This window comes from Crocodylus porosus, unplaced genomic scaffold (genome assembly GCF_001723895.1).
Source record: "Crocodylus porosus isolate Cpor-Errol unplaced genomic scaffold, CroPor_comp1, whole genome shotgun sequence".
Lineage (NCBI taxonomy): Eukaryota > Metazoa > Chordata > Crocodylia > Crocodylidae > Crocodylus > Crocodylus porosus.
The window spans coordinates 268072360-268092572 of NW_017728886.1; the positions used below are offsets into that span (position 1 = coordinate 268072360).

Genomic DNA, 20213 nt, shown 5'->3' on the forward strand with positions numbered 1-20213 from the left:
CAATGATGACTCCAAGATCTTTTTCTGCCTCTGCCCTGACAAGAAGGGAGTTCCCCAACCTGTAGGTATGATGCCGGTTCTTCCTCCCCAGGTGCATCACTTTGCACTTGTCTGTGTTGAACCCCATCCTATTCACATCCGCCCACCCTTGTAGCCTGTCTAGGTCTGATTGTAGCCTGATGCTTCCTTCTAGCATGCCCACATCCCCCCACATCTTAGTGTCATCAGCAAATTTGAGCAGGTGCTTTTTACCGCCTCGTCCAAGTCACTGATGAAAATGTTGCACAGTGTGGGCCCAAGGACCGAGCCCTGGGGGACCCCACTGCCCACATCCCTCCAGGCCAAACGTGACCCGTCCACCACCGCTGTCTGAGTGCTCCCTCCAGCCAGCTGGCAACACATCTGACTGTGGGGGTGTTGACACCACAGCCCCCAGTTTCTTAATGAGAACGGGGTGAGAGACAGAGTCGAAGGCCTGCTGGAAGTCCAGGAAGACGATGTCCACTGCTACCCCTGCGTCTAAGGATTTGGTGACCTGGTCGTAGAAGGCCCCCAGGTTGGTCTGACAGGACCTGTCACTGATGAACCCGTGTTGATTGCCCCTGAGCATAATCTCCCCTGCTGGGCCCTCATGGACATGTGCCAGGATAATTGTCTCAAAAAGCTTGCCCAGGATCAAGGTAAAACTATCTGGCCTATAGTTCCCCGGGTCCTTCCTCCCCTTTTTGAAGATGGGAACCACATTGGCCCTCTTCCAGTCCTCTGGCAGCACACCAGAGCACCACGAGTGCTTGTACAGCCGTGCCAGGGGTCCCGCAATGACCGCAGCTAATTTCCTTGGCGTTCGGGGGTGGAGATCGTCCGGACCCGCTGATTTAAATACATCCAGTCCCTCCAGACATTCCCTGACTAGATCCTCACTAACCCTTGGCCTGGGCGCGCCTCCCCTGGGGCCTGAGGGGGGTCCGGGTGGGGCTGATTCAGTCCCTGCTCAGGAAAATGGAGGCAAAGAAGTCATTAAATATGTTAGCTTTGTCAGCTGGTGTGACAACCAAATTTCCTAGCGTGTCTTGCAGGGACCCCACGTTACCCGGTACCTTCTTTTTGCCCCCTGTGTATTTAAAAAAGGACTTCTTGTTGTCCTTGATCTGGGTTGCTCGTCCCAGTCCCATCTCCGCCTTGGCCTTCCTGACCCCCCCTGCATCCCCGAGTCACTGAGACAGCAGCCGTGTCTCAGCTCTGGAAAATCCTTGCCAATGATATGGGAAACAAGGGAGATAGATGGAATTGCCTTTGTTTTTTTCTGTCTGCTCAACCCTGTGCCCCAAAATACAAGGTGCTTTAAGCTCTGATTCAATTAATGTGTTTGGTAATGCTCATTAAATCTAGTACTTCCATTGTGAAGTACTAGAAAAGTGTGCACTAGCCTATTTTAATGCACATTAGCTAAAGAGCACAGGTTTTTTGTGATGCTTTAATACGCATTAAATAGACTAATGTGCATTAAAGCGCATGTGTAGACGCACCCTGAGTTTTTAACTTCATGCTCCCTGTGACGGCTTCTGAGGTCCCCATTAACCCCCCATATCCCTCCCTCATGCTCAGCTCCCAGTCTGCGTGACCTCCGTGGGCCTGCCCTGTTCACTGACACCTGCAAATGACTATAGGATCCTCCTGGTTTTGACCCTTTTCAGCCTGGAGGCTTAATGAGGGCTGAACTGGGAGCATAACTAGGGAGGGTCAGGAGGGTGGGGTCAAGGGTAGGTAGAGGCCAAAATCCCAGGGTAGGATATCAATGGATTTTGCAGCATTTCAGTCTGAGATGGAGGCTGGGCCCATGCCGCCCACAGCTCAGGATCAGGACTAAGTGGTACCTCGAGTGTTGCATCCCGCATGTCTTGGAGGTAGCGGGCAGCCGCAGCCGGACGCTGCTCATTGCCATCGGTCTTTGTGTTGCCGGCTGCGCCATGCCAGGGCTCTGCCGTTGCGTGGCTGTGGGGGAAGAAGATGAGGGGGAGACTTTCCAACTGCCCTTTAATTAGGCAGCGCAGATTGGGCTCCCCCGCAAACCAAGCTGCTTCTCACGAAGGCGGGCTCCTGGCAGGGGCTTGCTAAATCCTTCCTCTCTCCCTCCTCTGCTTTCCCTCGCTTGGCGGTAGCTGCTGGCTCACAGCAGCCAGGGCCTGGAAGCTTTGTTAACTTTTAGGAGCTTTCCCAGGCTTCCCGGCATGGCTTTGTTACCTGGCGAAAGGACAAGTGATTGTTTTGTGCAAAGAGCCTGGTCCCCAGAGCTTCTGTTTGGAAACAAAGCAGTTTCTGGGGCCAAATCCTGCTCGCTCTCTTGTGAACCTGAAATGCTGCAGAACGGTTTCGGAGATACCGAGAGCAGAGTTTCGAGCCTGGGGCATCTCTCCTCCAGCACTTCCCCGCTCCCTGGTCCAGGCTTTGGCATGCATCAGTCTCCTTTCCTGGCTGGCCAGCATGCCCAGGCGTTGCCTGCACGGCAGGTTGAGCTGAGTGGAGGCGGGTGGGGAAACCAGAGGATCTGGAGTGGACACAGGCAGGCAGGAGGGAAGCATTCAGGGTACTTGAATTGGCTGTCGAAGCAGAGGGACCGGGGGCTTTCCTGAGTGCATCTGTGCACACGGCAAGCCTTCATGGCCTGACACCAAGGGCCCGTGAAACAGGCCCTTGCATCGGGACTTTTGTCCTTTAGCTCAAGCTGCGGTGGCTCCAGCTCTTCCCTAGAGAGGCCCCAGGGCTGAGTGCCCCAGAATCTGCCAGCTCTGCCCATTGCATGGCAGGGGCCCTCTCCCCGCAATCCCTCCCTGCCCTGATGGGGGGGAGGGAGGGAGCGCCGCAGATTCAGAGGGACTAGGTACATCACCCCACAGCCGTGCTTGTCTCTAGATAGTGCTTTTCATCCCAGATCTCAGAGCTCCTCACAAAGGAAGAGGAGGCTTGTCAGTGCATTGCAAAGGTAAGCAGACCCCTTAGGGACGGTGGAGAAACGGGCTCGCCACACGGCCTATAAGGTCAGCAAACCGCCACGGAAATGCCCCTTTTGTTTTTCTGGGGCAGACCGGTGCCCTGCAGTCAAGTGCTCCTCCTGGCAGAGCCCCTGCGTGGATTGCTCCCCGGGACAAAGGTCACGGACCAGCTCCGGACGTCACCTCTTGCGGGGTCGGGGGGCAAAGCCCCGGGGCCGGGCTCCTGGGCCCGATGCTCTCGTGAACCGGCGGTCGCTGATTGTTGTCGTGTGACGAATGTAACCTTGTAGTGAAAGATCTTCCAGCGTGAGCCTGGTTTATTTACATGACCCATTGCCTCGCCATAGCCAATGGACGCTATAATTCCAGAAGCCAATCGCTGAGGTCCACAGATAACAGAAAGCGAGAGGACGCCGACGAGCTGCAGCAGTACGGGTACCCGGCACCGCAAATAGGTAAGCTCCCGAGCAAGGCGGCTGCCTCCCGCTCCGGGGACCTGAGCACTAGGCAGCGGTCAGGGTAGCGTGGCTGGCTCGCTCCTCTCTTCCCGAGGCCCAGCTGTTTCTGAGGTTGACCAGGCCACCAGACCCAGATATGGGGGCTACGTTGTCACTCAGTCTCATCCCGCCCCGCTCTCTCTGCGGGGCTTGTCCTGGCGCCCATCGGCATGGTGTCAGGGCACGATGGAGATGGGCTGAGAGAGAGAGAGAGGAGGGTCAGCTTTGCCATGGAAGTGAATGGGGGTGGCTGTAGGGAGCCCAAGGGGTCCAGACTGATGCTATACACTAACCCCAATCCGCTTGCCTTCACCCTGCCCGCTTGCAAGTCACTGGCTGTACATCTGATGCACATCAGCAGCTCCTGTCATCCAGGGTCCATTAAGCCAAAGCTGACCTTACTGGGAGATACGGGGGCCATGCTCTTCCCTGCAATAGCCGCTCTCCTTGGGTGCATCAGTGCCTGAAGGCCTGCAGTTGCACGTGGGATCTCACGTCTGAGTGTGGTCAGTCACACTGGGGACCCCACTTTCTGGGAGCAGCCTGGCCTAGGGCCTTTTGTTTTGGGTCTGGGTTTGCTGCTGTGATGAGTGGCAACCTGGCTGGATGGACCAAGGGGCTTTGCATGCAGTTCTGCTGCTCCTGCGAGGTTCCCAGCTCCTCCTCGCCCTCCCTGACTCTGCCCTGCTGCCGTTTGCTGGAGGAGCTCGAGCTGGCGCGTAACTGAGCAGCGCTGACACCAGCTGTGGGTTAAAAGCATTGCCCGCAGGCCGCTGGAGCGGGCTCTGCTTTTGAACAGTCTCAGAGAGGCGGCATCGCAGTGAGCCAGTGCGGTGACCTAGATTTCGGGGAGTGGGGAATTAGGGCCCGATCCTCAGAGGATGCAAACTAGCCTCCACCCAGGGAAGTTGGCAGCGTGGCACCGGGTTACACCTGCTATCGACGTGGTCTCGTGTTGCTGGCGTGAGATGGTGCCACGCAATGCAGTGGCTTTGCCCCCAAGACGGGGTATGATCGTAACGGCGAATCAGCAGCTTTGCCTCTTCCTTTCCTATTTGCAGGATGTGTGGCACAGAAATGGCCCTCCGGGGGCAGAGCCCAGCAGAGCTAAATGCCAGGGTAGCTCAGAAGGGAGGCAAAGGGGGCAGATGTCCGGCAGGGCTTTGCAATGCACGGGTCTCTCTCTCTGAGTCGGGTTGCAAAAGCCACAGGAGGACCAGTGCCTCGGGTGATGCATAGCAGCGGTGCACTGCTGAGCGCCCCATGGGGCCGTGCCGATGTGCCCCCCAGCCCCAGGGTGGGTGAATGCGGCTGCTAGTGCATCCTTGGGTACCATCCTGAAGAGCAGTGTCAGGCAGCAGGAGAGAGGCTGCCTTGAGGCTATTACAGCAACGGAGGAGGCAGACTCTGGCCTTTAACAAAAAGAAAGTTAATCAATAGCAATTACTTAAGTAGGTGAAACCGTTCTCCTTTAAAGGAGAGGGCGGGATGCACGGTGGAAAGGCACGGCCTGCCGACGACCAGACCGGAGCGGCACCAGTCCAGGTCATTGTGACTCCCCTTAGAGGATGCTGAGACGGGCCTGATGCTCTTTGGTGCCTGCACCAACTCAGGGGCATTTGTTTTCCAGGCCTTGAGGCTTCAGTGATCTCCCCAAAAGGCAAACCCAACAACAAAAGCTCCACAGGCGAACGATACCTTGCAATTAAAATAAGTGGGGTCTGGCAAAATGCAAAATTGCCTTCTCTGTCCCTGTGGGGAAAGGGCCCAGGCTGAGAGCAGAGCAGGAGAGGAGACAGGGCTGCAGAGGATGTTTGTTCCTCTGTTAGCGGGCCTGCCTCTCCTCTCCTCTCGGCGTGGAGATCCAAGCACGTGCCCGAGGCTGCGATGAGTTTGCAGGGCGCGTTATTAAATTCTCTGTTCCCTGCACACCACGGGGGCAGCAAAGGGGATGCATCAGTCGTGCCATGCCCTCCCCCCTTTCTCTCCCTTTTAGCCTAAGCCCTGCAAGAGGCAGATAAGAGAGACAGGCTGCTGGTATCGAGAGCAGGAATGAAGCAGAGGCAAGAAAGCTCCGTCCCTACCTGAAAAGAGGAGCAGTTCGGGGTGGATGATGAGATGTGGGTACACCCCAGCCTTTCCCAGCCCTCCCTCTGCCTTTTATACTGTCCCTCCGGATGTGTCTTAGCTGCTAAACGTCAGGTGGTAATTGCTCGGTGGGTGTTGAAAAAATTAACCCATTTGCCCGCAGTTGTTTCCTGAGCAGGGCATCGTGGGTGTGATTCTCAGTGCATCCCGGGGACGAGGGTCTACAGGGAAGCCTGTAGCTGCAGGCAAAGAGCTGCGTCTCCCGGGACCTGCCATCTGTCTGGTTGGAGCGGGGAGGGCGGCCGAGGTGCTGGCAGTAGAGAAAGCTGTGCTAGGAAAGCAACTTGCCCCTAGCAAGTTGAGCGCAGCAGCACTGCAGCTGCCTGGCAGGGCTGTTTGATGCCCTCCGTTGTCGAGAATGGCCTAGTGATCCTGTATGGAGGAGTAGACGTGGGAGGGAGAGGATTTTCAGCTATTGCAAGGCATCCTGGGAGCATGCCGATGGGTTGATGACTGCAGGGGAGCCTGGCAGCTCCCAGACTTTATCTAACAGTCTCAGGTCCAATGGGTGGAAAAGCAAAGCAGTATTCACCAACTTTGGCTTAATGGACCCTCTCACGTGCACCCTTCACTTCCTCCACACTCGCCCTGAACTGGGGGAGAGGGTTGGGAGGCACAACAGCACGCACAAAGCCCTCCTCTTGTCTTGTCCCTGCATTGAGGAGCGTCCATCTGGTGATGGGAATGGCCCGAGATGGTTGTTTCTACAGCAGTGATGGGCCTGAGGTTGCAGAGGTTCATTCTGATTTTTCTCTCCTGCTTAATGCTGCTGTATCCGTGGAAAGTCACTGAGAGGGATTCAGCACTGGGCCACCCCACCTTTCAAGGCGTGCGTTATATCCGTGTCTGCAGGCTGATCTTGCTCCCCAGCGGTTGTCATTTATTTCTTACAAGGGTGAAGAAGGTCTTGCAATCCAAAGCTTGTCTAACCCCACCCCAGCTATGCAGTTGGTGCAATAAAAGTTATCGCCCTAAGAAATCCTGGTCTCTTGCATAGTTCCTGCACCATCGTGGCTACAACATGACTCTAAGACTACAGTACGTCTTACAACGGGGCGTTACTGCACCTCTGCAGCTTGAATGGCTTAGACCTCTCTAACGCAGATACAGCAGACACCATCACCTGCACTGAATCACACAGGTCTAGGATCCCCCATATACAAATGCAAATCCTCATGGGTTGTGGCCACCACCTGAAAGCCTGGCACTCCTGGGTGCCCCCCATTTGTGCACACCCACCGGTTTTCACGAGCCAGCCGGGCACTTGCAGATTTTAGATCCGAAAGGGAGACAGCACAGGGAGCTTCTGCAGAGCATCTCGCAGGGGACCGGTGGGTTTTGGGGTGGTCTCTGCACCCTGCACAGTGAACCTGCAGAGATGAGGGGCTGGCTGGTTGTTTCTCATCTCTTTTCTTGGGGTCCCGGAGTTAAGTGAACTCACGATCTTCCTCTCGGCTCCACCTCTGAGGGATGTGTCTGCTTTATGACCGATGCTGTGTATCATATTTTGGGTGCACCGGGGTAATTTTATAGATTCTGAAGGGAAAAAAAACCCAACAATGAGAACAATAAAGTTTCATGCGATGCCATGGATCAACGTTTCCCATAGGAAACCCTTTTCGTCTCAGCTCATACCACCTGCTCACGTGGAGCACCCACGTGGCTGAACGCCCGTAAGACGGAGAAGGAGAGAATATGCCAGGCCATCTCTTCCTCTCCCCTCCATCCTCATCTCATATTCAATGGGATGCTGCTGCTTGTCTTCCCCCACTGGGAAGGTATTCAGTGGGGATAAAGGGTACCAGAGGATTGACTTTGCAGAGTGACTTTGCTGGAGGTTTGGGTTGGGGGGAGAAGTCATTAGGGCTGACCGGAGGGGCCGTCCCTGTCCTGGTCCACTCAAGCAGGTACCATCTCCATGTTCAGCTCCATCCTGCTGCACCAGTGAGATGAGGGAGAGACAGGGTGGGTGCCCATCTTATCTTTGCACCTCTCCGCAGTCCCCCCCTTTCTCCCCCGAGCTCCCTAGCGGGTACCAGGCCCAGGCTCCACAGTCTCACCTTCTGCTCTGAACCTGACAGGTGACCCTGCAGCTGAGGAGTGGTCCCCTTGGAGCGTGTGTTCGACCACCTGTGGGGAGGGCTGGCAAACCAGGACCCGGTTCTGCGTGTCGTCTTCCTACAGCACCCAGTGCAGCGGCCCTCTCCGGGAGCAGAGACAGTGCAACAACTCTGCCATCTGCCCAGGTGTGCTGCGAGCCCCCCACGGCCAGGCTGAGGGGCGGAGGTGGGGACTCGAGGGCTTGGCTTCCTACATCCCCCCCGATGCTCCCCAGGTCAGGGTCTGGGACCCTGAGTTTGGAGACCAGTGTGAGGCTTGTCTCTGCTATCACAGCCCCAACGTGGAGGCGGGTGATGTGTTTCCCCATGGCATGGGATGGGTCAACAGGGAGGAGAAGAGGATCCCTCCCCGCTGCTTAGTGGGCCAGGCCCAGGGGCTCGTTGAAGTGGGTGAGAAGGAGGCACTGCATCGTTAGGCCTTGATGGGATGCAGCAAACCAGACCAGACGCAGCACCGTCCTGCATGGAGACACAAATGCCGGATGTATTATTGGTCTTTAGGGGCAGAGGCTTTTTTTTAATCCCTCCAAAAACATCATTTAGAAGTGCCTACCAAAGCCAGGATCCCTCACGAAATAGGACAGGGGTTTGCTCTGGCCTGGAAAATCCTGAGGGCTGTCCTAGAAATGAAGCTACTCTTGGAAGACTTGGACCCCGGGGGGATGCTTTCAAGCCGTGGGCGTCTGGGAGAGTCAAGCAGCAGGCGACGGCCACCCTCACGATGGATGCCCAGTTTTCCCGGGGTGCTGGCACGTTGCGGAAACCTCTCCCAGGAGTGTCGCGGGCCTCTTTTGTGCCTCTGAAAGGAGCTGGTCCTCTCTTCCACGTCCCTTGTCCTGCTCCTGAAAGCCTGGTGCAAACCAAACACCTTACCCAGGAGCTGGGCATCCCCTGGAAGGACCATCATCTTGGGGAACAAAGTGTGGGGGGTTTTTTTTTAACCTTTCCTGTGACCAAGTCAGTCTTCAAGGACCAACTTTACCATGACCAGACTGCCAGTTTCCACTTTCCCCTTCTCCCCAGCATTTCCTTATTCTTTTATCCCACTGGCTTCTGCTGGAAGCCACCAGAACGCTAGGCTTGAACACGATCCTCGGGGAACGGGGTTTGCTTTTTTGCTAAAAAGCAGTGCCTTCTTTCCTTGGGTCAGGTAACTCCCTGCTTGGCTGTTCAGAGATGAGCCAGGCTTGGGATTGCCCGTGGAGCAAAACCTTTCCTACCGATTGACAAAGATACGATGATGACCTACAGTCCCTGAATACCAGGGCTGGAGTAGACCGTAGCGCCCCACGAAAATGGAGCAGTCTCAGAGAGCCTAATTATGTACTACCCCAAAGGGTAGTAGGAGGAACAGCCAAATTCCTGAGCTCTATTGCAGAAGGACGTCCCGCACCGTCTAGCATCTCATTTCAGCGGTTCGTAGTGGTAGCTAATCACGACGATGCTGGAGCGAACTGTAAGCCCATCTCGCAGCTCCGAGTAATGCTGCTGCTGAACAACAGTAGCTTAGAAGTGCAAGTCCTGATATCTTTTTAAGTGGGGTGTTGCCCTCTGGATGCTCGGGGCTACAAGAGAAACCTTGGGGCCAAGCAGGATTAGCAGAGATATTGCAGCGGGTGCCTTTGATGTCAAATGGCCCGAATTTCATGAGGGCTTTTGCAATGCAAAGTGTATTTTGCAGCACCAAAATATGATGCATGAAGAGCGGCTGGAGATGGGGGAGAGCAAGAGAGAGCTGCCTGGTGCTGGTTCATGCAATGATCTGTTTGTTCCTGGTCTGAGCATCCTGGGCGGGTTGATGTTGGTCCTTTCAATGTGTGATCTCCTCCTCGGAGGGGAGAGATCGTGCTCTGTGCTGTGATGCTCTAGTGACCTTGGCACTGCTGGAAGGGACAGTCACTTCCCCTGTTTCCATTCCAGTGCACGGGACCTGGGATGAGTGGTCTCCATGGAGCCTGTGCTCTTCAACGTGCGGGCGGGGATACAGGGACCGGACTCGCACCTGCAAGCAGCCGCAGTTTGGTGGCAATCCCTGCGAGGGCCCGGAGAAGCAAACCAAGTTCTGCAACATTGCACTTTGTCCAGGTAAGGCAGTCAACATACAAAGCGTCCTCACCACCGCTCTCAGCCCGGCCCCTGGGGAGCAGCTCTGCAGGTCCTCCAAGCCATCAATTAATTCCAGGAACCATAGCTGACCATCTCAATAGATGTGGCAGGCAGGTTAAATCACTCCAGAAGAGGTTAGGGAGCGAAGCATGTTGGAGGAGTAGCGTAGGGGATGCTTCTGCTCTGCCCCGTGGCTAAAAGACCTTGGTCTCCAGGGATGTCTGCCCTGCTTAACACCAAACAGAAGCAGGGGGCCAGATTTTCTCTTCTGATTGCCACAGACTGCCCATGAGATCTGTTGCGAGGTGTGGGAAACAGCAGTTTTGCTGTAAAGTATCCACGTGCATGGTTTCCTCCTTCCAAAATGCTACTTCTCAAAGGCACCTTCCTGAATTTGCCTTGAGAGTAACATGGGAATGCCCCCTGATCCAAGCAGCAAGCTTCAGATGAGGTATTTCCAGTTTCCCCCCGTATCAGAGCCAGTAGCATTTGTCCTGTTTTCCAGGGCATGTGATCCAAACCGGCTTACCGTGGCATAGAGGTTTGGAAGTCAGGATGAGCCTTTTGCTGAATAAGATCAGGATGATGGGTCTGTCATTGAGTTCCCCACAGTAGAGATGATGGATATTTTTAAAATTTGGATGAGAATCATCTTCAAAAATGGGGGGAGGGGGGAATGGTGATGAAGGCTTTTTTAAAAATATCGGTAAAGTTTCTTTCCTTGCTTTTTTTTTGTGTGTAATTGCAAAAACAGGTAAACATCCCTTGGTTTCTAACAGTCATCCAAAAGACTTTACTTTGAACTTCCAAGCCAGGCAATTGGCTCGGTCATAAAAAAGATCCCCAAAAAACAAGGGAAATGGAGGAGGTCACATGTGACAAGGCTGGGGTAATAAAGCATATCCTGAGTTAATATCGATACCTAATTAATTGCAATAAAATAGATAAATGCACACCCCGTAGCAAAGAGCATAGTGATGCAAAATCAAGGCAGCCCAATGGGAAATGCTCCACTCTAACACATGCCACAAAGGTAATCAGCGGCTCGACTCTGCTAAACGAGCGGCATCAGAGGGTTCGCTGAAACGCAACAATGGGAGCCATTCAAGGCTTTATACTCTTGACAGTCATATCAGTTATTACTGCCCTGCTCCAAGGATTTATTACTGCAAATGATTGCAATGCTCAGCTTGGGGGACAATGAGCCTTTTTTTCCGTGTCATGCTGCTCTGGAGGGAGGGAAAGGGGACAGATAAATTGTCTAAATTGAATATGGAAGCAGAACTATAATGAGGAGCCCGGGCTGTTTGCTCCTTAGAAGCTGAGGTTGGTTTGGGTCCACACTGCAAGCGACTGGGCATCCGCAGTGAAAAGAGAGCGGGTTTTGACCACCTTATCGGGCTTGTCCCCTTTGTGATGGGACCCATGAGTGGGGTTGCAACCTAAATTCATGGCCAGTTCTAATTTAAGCTTTCTAAACACGTTTAAAACTTTCTTAAGACAATGTTATAATAATCGTTATCACATGGCATGGTAGAGTTGGGAGACAGTACAGGAACCTGCTCATCATAGCTACATATGCACATAATTGGGGTATATCGACTCAAGCTAAGACGAGTACCTACGCATTCAGCCTAGGGTGAAGGGCTAGAAAATTTTAACACAATGCAAAGAAGAGGGTCAGGATCCCCTGCAAGGTAACCACATTGGTACAAGGTTTGGTAGATTGGAAGGATTTCCATCCACTAGCTTCAGCAGGGGGCATGTGAACAGCATGCAGTATACTGCCATGAACAATTAAACCGACATATGAATAATCCCCACTTGAGTCAACTAGCACAGTTCTCCCTATTGCATGGACAAGGCAGTTCCCTATGGATACTCTCTCATTTTATCCCCCGACACCAAACTATGCATTTCTGGGTTTATATAATGGTACAGAAATGCATAGTTTGGTGTTGGGTATGTAGGTAGGGCATGGGTAGAGGTGTGGACAGACCCCAAAGAGAAGGCCCCAGAGGAGTTGTCTCATTGCAGACCAGATGAACTCAGGCAACTCTCATGGACCTGATGGATGCAGCTTTGGGTTTCCGTGCAGGTTTTTTTTCCCTGAGATGCTCAAACTGAAAAGCAAGTAGCGTCCTTGGGGATGGCTTGGAGCCATTGGGTCCAGCTCTTAAAAAAATCAATTGGTGCCTGGGACTGATAAGTTCAATGCAAGGAGTTTTCATCCTGAACTGGACTGAAATCTCCAGGCAGGGGGCCTTAGCTGGGCCCTGCTCGCCCTGAACTCGCTCTGACAGCAGCCCCCACTGCTAAGGAGGGAGGATGTTTTTGGTGGAGTTGGTTTGGTGAAATCTCTGTTGATCAGAGGTGAATTAGGATGGGACCTCCATCTGAGGGAGCATGTTAAAATAGATCATGCTAATAAAATGTATTGTTTTGCTTTGATTTACTTTTTTGCATATTATCCAGACATTTCTAGTTGGAGACATGCAAATCCTGTCAGTGTTAGTTCAGCAGTCCCACCCTGAACATTAACAACACACACGCACACATGCACATTCGTGGGTCTTTATTAACTTCCACCCATCCTATTGGGTATTTCTTAACACAAAGGGTAAATGCCACTGATCAGTCTTGAGGTTTCTGGGAAAAAAAAGAGTCTCTCCCTGAAGACTGATAGAGGTTTCAGGCATCACAGCTCTTCCTTCCTCCTCTTTTCCTTTGCATACACACACACACGCACTCCTTTGCATTCCCCTTTTCTTTTGCATACACACACACACGTGCACTCCTTTGCACTCTTCTTTTCCTTTGCATACACACACACACGCTGGTCCAAAGTTTTTTTGACAGAACATTTTTCGATTGGAAAATGCTGATGCCTGTAAAATCCAAATGCTGTGTGGGAACAAATTAATTCCTTCAAAACTGTCAATACAAATTGCCAGCATCATTTGTTTCTCTAAGGTCCAAATGTTCCATTTAGGCTTTTACATTATAAATTGTGTTACAATTGATCGGGTTGAAATTTGAGTCACCTAACGTGCACTTGGGTGCCAGCGTGCCCAAATGCAATCCGATACATATCGGTTCCCTGAAAAACACGTTTCCCTTCTTCGTTCCCAATTTGCACAACTCCGTGTTAAGACTAAGATGAAGGTGCATTACAGGAGTAGAAACATCAACACCTTTTCCAGGAGTGTGCTGAGATGTCCAAGTATCACCTAGGCAATGAAGGGATGGAGTAGGAGGTTTTGTTTTCCCAATCATTTGCTATGCCATGGAATCATGGTCAGGAGGTTCTCTGCCACGTCGCTGTTGCCCCTCTGTCTGTCCATGCTTTATGCCTGTGTCTGCCTCTGCCCCCTGCATTATACGTGGCCCCGCGGGCCTGGGGTTGTGCTGTCTGGGTCTCATGGGGTTGGCTTTGTTCCCGGTGAGCGCGGTTTTCACATTCTCTGTCTCTTTATCCCCCTTTGGGTCACTCAGTGGATGGCAACTGGAACGAATGGTCGGGCTGGAGCTCCTGTTCCACCACCTGCTCCAACGGCACCCAGCAGCGGACCAGGGAGTGCAACGGGCCCTCGTACGGGGGAGCAGAGTGCCAGGGGCACTGGGTTGAGACCAGAGAGTGCTTCCTCCGGCAGTGCCCAGGTTGGTGAATGCATTATCCTGGAGAGAGGATCCCCCCTTTGGACTTCCACAAAGACGATGCCCTTTATTTCCCCTATTAGAGCAATAGCAGAACAGCATCATGGGATCATAGCAGTGGTCCATACAGTCTGAAATCCTAAAATGACCAGATCCTGCAGAAGAACCTGCCTGGTGGCCACGTCTTGCATGTCCCTAGGAGAAGTGGCTGCCTAGCTGTGGGTCTGCCTTTGGCACACCCCGTGCCAAATAATGGTTTATCCATTTTGAAAAGCACCTCAGTGATTTGGGTGATTCAATCCCTTTTCCCCCAGAGTGGTTTGGGAGCCCAATTGTCAGGGAAATGCAATAGGACTTAAACGCTGAAGTCACGTGGGTGCTTTGGAAAAGGCTGGCCTCTGACTCTATTGAATTGTTTCTACCATCAATTTTTTTTTTTTTTTATTGTGACTCTTTTACCCTCTTTTCTTAGGTTCCCTAAGTTTTTATTGGAGTGATGATTGTAGCAACCACCATGGTAATATGTGTTCAAGCCTTTACCTTGATGCGACTTGCAGGCTGCTTGAGGGGTGATGAATGCATCACTGCCCAGAAATCATAGGGATTTTAGTGATCCATTCATGTTGAGGCCTACTAAAATCCTTGGCTTTTAAGCTGTTGTCGCTGGCACTTCATGTTTGGAAATAACCCTTTTGGGTGGGCAGGTCCCAGAAAGGCCATTCAGGGAGGAAGAGAGACCAGAAGGGAGAAGATCCATACCAATAGATCGCATTTTTCTGTCTGGCGCCAGCTCCGTGGCATCATCTCTTTTTAGCACAGTTGCAATTCACCCCTCTGTGCCAGAAGCCAGAGCGAGCGGGCTTTGTGCAAGAAACAAGTAGGGCTTGTTGGATGAAAGAGCATCCAAGCTACAACCTGGGAACTGGCTATGGGGCAGTAACACCTTGACCCCCTTGTCAGCACATACATAGGATGCCTGGCTCCTGTCTGCACCAGCCGCTGTGCCCATTGCAGAGTGCTTTCCACAGATCTGCCCTCCATGCATGGCAAATCTACCCAGCTTCCAGTTCCCTTCAGGTTTAACAGACATCTTGAACATGCCTGAGTGCTTTTAGGCAGTGGTGGGCATGAGTGTGTCCCTGGTAGGTCATAATCAAAGAGGGGAGCATCTGGGCATCAACTTGCTTCTTCCAAAACAACATGCATACTCAACTGGTTAGTAACTACTGCTATCCTGCCCAATTTTACAGAGAAAGAAGCTGCCATTTTTGCAGCCTCTTGCATTTTTTCTCTTGAAGGAGCTCATACACCTTCTCCTCCCCCCCAGACTACTTTATGTAGTGGCAAATATAAGCCTACATGGACCTTGCCTACATGGACACTGCTACTTGGGCCTCGTCCTGTCTTAATCATAGAAACAGAGAAAATTTGGGCTGGAAGAGACCTCAGGAGGTTGCATCTAGTCCAACCCCCTGCTCCAAGCAGGTCTAGCCCCAACTACATCATCCCAGCCAAGGCTTTGTCTACACAAGTCTTCAAAACCTCCAAGGATGGAGACCCTACCACCTCTCCGGGTAACCTCTTCCAGTGCTTCACCACCCTCCTAGTGAGAAGGATATTTTCCTAATATCCAACCTCAACGTCCCTTGCTACAACTTGAGTCCATAGCTCCTTGTTATGTTATCTTCCACCACTGACAACACACCTTTAGGCCTAGGTCTTCAAAGGCAGTTAGGCACCTAACTCCTATTTTGGCTTGTGACTGCCACATCAATCAATGAGAGATGCACAGGGAGGCATCTAAATAGCTTTGTGGCCCTGGATCTTGGCCTCCCTTACCAGAATGATTTAAGTCATGTCTGGATTTCACCCCAAAGTATGCCAGCCACCAAGGTCATATCAGCATAGAAAGATGTGATCAGAATATGTCTTTGTTCTCTTCCATGGGTAGGAAAAGGAGAAATTTGGAACCTTACCTCACAGGGCCTCAGTGCAGACAGGGTTTGCTAGAGCTGCACTGTCTAAAATGGGGATTAACCTGACTAGGAATTAGTCCCACTGTGCCTGGGTCTGTCACTGCTCTTGGCAAGTCACTTCCCCGCTACTGTGCAGGATGAATGAACGTGTGTCCGATGCTTTGATGAATGCCGACTTTGATATGGTGAAGTGTTTGCACTCAGTTTGCGGAAGCAGTTGGTAAAGTTTTTGTGGGGCCAAATAACCTTCCAGCCTGTTAACCCAATCCCATTTCCAAAGCACGTGAAACCGCCCTACCCATGGGGAAAAGGCTGCTCCTCTGTTGCCAAAGCATCTACAGCATTTTTGCACCGGAGGCCAAGGGCATAAAAACTAATGCTTTGTTCCAGCATGGAGAGGTGCCAAATTTCCATATCCCGCCCCACCACTTCATTGTACACAGCTGTGGTGTGTGTTGACAGAAACCAACAGCTTTCACTCCAGATCAGATGTCTATGAAAATGCCCCCAAATAATCCCTGCAGCATGTTAATGTTTGCTTAATCAGGGGGTGAAAGTCACTGGTGAGAGTCCATGTGAGTAGGAGCTTTTTCAGGTCCCTGAATATGCGTTTTATTAGGGATTCACAGCCTGAGCCTCTTTAGTTCTCTCTATCAGGGAAGCAGCAGGATAATATTAATCGTAGTGTGGCCCTGCATGGCAAACGCGCTTATTTGATGCACAGCAGTGACTTAAAAAGACTTTGCTATGTGAAGGTGGCAAATGTTGAACAATTGAGGATGCGGGACGCGATTGATCAATATATTCTTTTTTTCTGGGGCAATAGCAGAACTATATAGGACATTTCCTGCGGTTCCCATAGGCCTAGCGAAACTCAGCCTTTGATAAGTGTTACTGATTCTTGAGAGGAGACGGACAAAAAGAGTCCTCTGATGGCATAAGTGGGACAGTCGTGGTGCATAGGCCTTATCTGGCTCTTTGCACAAGAGTGAATGTCACTCTGTGTAAATCGCAGAGAGGTGCAACAGAGGGAGGGCCGCTCCTTCAGCGCTTCCACGTGGCGTCTTTGTTTCTCTATCAGGCTTTCGTTGCTGGCACCTCACTCCCTAAGCCACAGCTATGACCCGTGGTTTTGTGAGTGAAGTGGTGGTTCATAACTGCACTGAAATGCCGGAGTTTGGCTATTGCACATTAACAGGTATCTAGTCTCTTTATATTAATAACTAAATTGGAACTTCATTATACATGGACGATGGCCCCAATCCCCTCGGCAGCTTTTCAGGGGCATATCCCAACCTCTTTGCTGAGGCAAAGATGAATTAAGGGGCTCCTATCTTGCTAGAGATCTCTTTGCCCTTTGCTGGAGGATTTGGACTGAGTCAGTGGCCACAGCTTGGATCCTGGTAACATGTTGCCACAGATGAAGTGGTCCCTGGGATCACTTCATCTGTGGCACAGGCCTATACGAACAAAAACTGAACAATAAACTTGAATTGTGGAGCAGTGGGCAACCTCCGCAGACCCTTTGTCTCTCTCGAACTAGCTAGCTCAGTGGTTCTCCACCTTTTTAGACTTGAGACCCCTCCCCTCAGAAAATGCCAGCTCTTAGTTTTCACTCTTTTTTTTGATAATAGAGCAATTCTTTTGTTGCAAAGAGCGTGGGAAAACCACAACAGGGCAGAATGGTTTCAAGTGCCATGCATTATTTGAAACCTCTGGGTTGATCTTGTGAATCGTATTTGCAAATCTAACAGTGCTAACTTTGCGTGCGAAAGGATCTCAAGGCATCCCTGGAGATCCTTTTGAGAATCACCGAGCTAGTTGCTTCCTGTCCAAGGGACCGTTTCACAATTCCCAGGTCCCTCGGTATCCTGTTAGAGAGCTCCTCTGAAGGATAACGTCCATCACTACAAGAGAGATGGTCCTGCCCTAGGGTTTTTTCCCAGTTAGGCCTGAGGCAGAGAGGAGAGACAGAAGGGGAAGCTTGAACTTTGAACAATCACTCTCCAGGATTGTAGCCTCTAGCTTGTCCACCAATTTTCAGGTCTGTCATTTCCCTCATGCCAGTGTTATACTGTTGACATAAGGGAGTCACTTCTGAGTTTTTTAAGCCAGGAGAAATCAGAGCAGGACATCTCCAAGCAAGGGATGACACAGAATGAATACCCAGACAAATATATCACCCCTCTTTACCTCCTTTCTGATGAGGTTGCAGTCTTCTCAAGCCCTGCAACCATAAAGCTTATACCGAGCATCTGCCTAAGGGTCTTGCGCCCTTCAGTTGCTGTCGAAGCATGGGCATGCCACAAGCTGATGGTCTCTGCCCCTTTTTCTCTTGCAGTGGATGGGAAGTGGCAAGCCTGGGGCACCTGGGGCAGCTGTACCACCACGTGTGGCGGCGGGACGCAGAAACGTGACCGTCTGTGCTACGGCCCCTTCTTTGGAGGAGAAGCTTGCCAGGGGCCGAAGGAAGAGTACAAGCAGTGCAATGACAGGAAGTGTCCTGGTACGTATCGTGCACTCCTCCTGCCTTGGGGGGCATGGGGAAGGCTGGCATGGGAGAGCGTGGGCGTGGAGGATGCAGCGCTCAGGCCTAAGGAATCTCTAGAGGGCTTGCTCTACTGCAGGGGCGGGCAATTATTTTGGGCAGAGGGCCATTGAGGGCCACATGACAGGCAGCCAAGGGCAGATAAAAATTAATTTTCTAAATTTTTTAGGGGTCCCACGGGCCGCATTTTGCCCACCTCTGCTCTACTATCTGCCGAGCCAATAGTGTTTCAGGGATGTATTTGGTAGCCATGTTGGTCCAGGACAAAAAGAAATGCAAAACTCTATAACTCTTGGTTCAGAGAGGATACTTTTTATTAGAACCATTAAGAAATTGTTAAAAAAAAAGTATCTTTTTTTGCAACCTTTCAGGTGCACACACCCTTCCTGGGCCTCAGGGAAAATGAAAAATGGTAAAAAGCCAATAGTGTGGAAGGTGCAGGTGTTATGTCTTGTTGTGCTAGGGTTGACGGTAGTTTTTTCTAAGAGGTTCGACTATGGGTTTGTACAGGGTTGGTAGATGGGGATGACCCTACCTCAGGCAGGGGGTTGGATTAGATGGCCTCGAGCTCCTTTCCAGCCTGACTTTTCTATGACTCTGTGATCTTTGGGGGCCACACTTAACCCTTCTTAACAGATGGTAGCTGGAGATGAAGGAATGTATGCAGAAGGCAAAGGTGATGTTGAAGCCATGGCTATATCCAGGTTGTATAAACTTTCTACCCAGGATAACTTTTACAATCTTTTCTCTGATGCCTGATGAAGCGTGTTTGTACCTGAAAGCTTGCAAATAAAGGTTTTTCTTTTTTGCAAAAATCTAGCAGGTCTAATAAAAGATACCACCTCTACCATGAGTCCTGATGGCAGTAGAAGAGCACTCCTGATGCTATGCAGTTGTACCCTTTTCTCATGAGGCTAATAGCCAAAGGGATACCCTTATCCCAGCAGCAGTGTTAAGGGGACCTGCGCCTGTCTGTGCCTATGCGGAGAGCAGTGCATTTGTGTATTATGGGTCTGAAAATATCCTGGTTAAGACTGTGGCGTTCTGCAGGGCAGACAAGACCTGAGTGTGTGAGGTGCAAAATAACAGAAGAAAGCAGTTAAAAAAAAATCCTTCTAGTTCTTGATCCAGCATAAAGGGAGTGTGATGGAAGATAAAAGTGCAGGTTTTATTTTCTCTTAAGTCTGCTGTGTTTTGGACGGGGGGTGGAGGTTGAAATCTTGCAGCATGTGTTCTGCACAAGGTTGGGCTTAGAGTATCATAATGGTCCCTAAAATGCAGATTTTTCTGAAGTAAAAGGCATCTGATCTAGTAGGATCTCTGCTGAGTCTCTGCCACTGAATCCAATATCAAGCCTAGTGATTGAATGTCTTTCCTGCCCAAGCGCAGGGGGGGCTGAGCATAATCTCGTGAGGTCCCTTCCAGCCTCTAACATCTATGAATCCTTTGTTGAGCTACAGTACACTTTTTTTTATAAAGATACCCCAGCTTGAAGCAAAGATGCGGGAGCAGATCACTAAGGGATGTGGCGGATACTACCTCCCTTGGCATCTAAATCATCAGGATGGTCAAATTGATGCATCCGGGGGTCATAGGCCATAAGTTGCAACAGGAATATTTCACCCGAGTCCATCGCGTGATGGCAGAGTGGATGCATTTTTCCAACTCAATCGGAGTCTCTTCCCATGGCATAGGGAAATAGTCAGGCGATGTCTGTGGATCTCTTTGAACTTACTGCAACTTCATCTTGCTGCACGTGTGCATTGGACATCAGCAGCGTGCAAGAAGCTCTCCCTGTAATGCCAGCCAGTACTGGCAGCCACACCAGTGGGAAAAAAACATGTAGCCTGTCTCAGCAGTGCCGGTGTTGAAAACCATAAGGGTCTTGTTGCAGATATTAATTCAGGGGGAGGGAAGCTTGTGGAGATCCCGCACACAAACGGCTAAAAATATACCTGCTCAATTTGTTCTCGAGATGCTCTCAAATGGCGACGTGATTTGATTTGAACCAAAGAATTGAGCTTAATTGGGCTAGATATTAAAATCTCTCTGTGCAAATGGCTTGCTGGAGTACAAAGGACTTTGTTACAAAGCAGCATAAAAAAATGACAAGGATCCAGTGAGTCCCTCCTGGCCCGGGAATCACTTGCTAGCAAGACAACGGCAGATAA

The 20213-nt window shown here is 51.2% G+C and overlaps 1 protein-coding gene across 2 annotated transcripts in view; it reads left to right on the forward strand.

Annotated features, from left to right (window-relative positions):
• ADGRB1 (adhesion G protein-coupled receptor B1) overlaps positions 1 to 20213 on the forward strand; it is a 311804-nt gene that overhangs the window by 142199 nt on the left and 149392 nt on the right. For both annotated transcript variants that reach the window (XM_019553467.1, XM_019553473.1), the window contains exons 4-8: positions 3338 to 3445; positions 7717 to 7881; positions 9676 to 9840; positions 13357 to 13521; positions 17836 to 18000. In XM_019553467.1, the coding sequence (XP_019409012.1) occupies positions 3338 to 3445; positions 7717 to 7881; positions 9676 to 9840; positions 13357 to 13521; positions 17836 to 18000 (768 nt within the window). The remainder of the gene's footprint in view (positions 1 to 3337; positions 3446 to 7716; positions 7882 to 9675; positions 9841 to 13356; positions 13522 to 17835; positions 18001 to 20213) is intronic.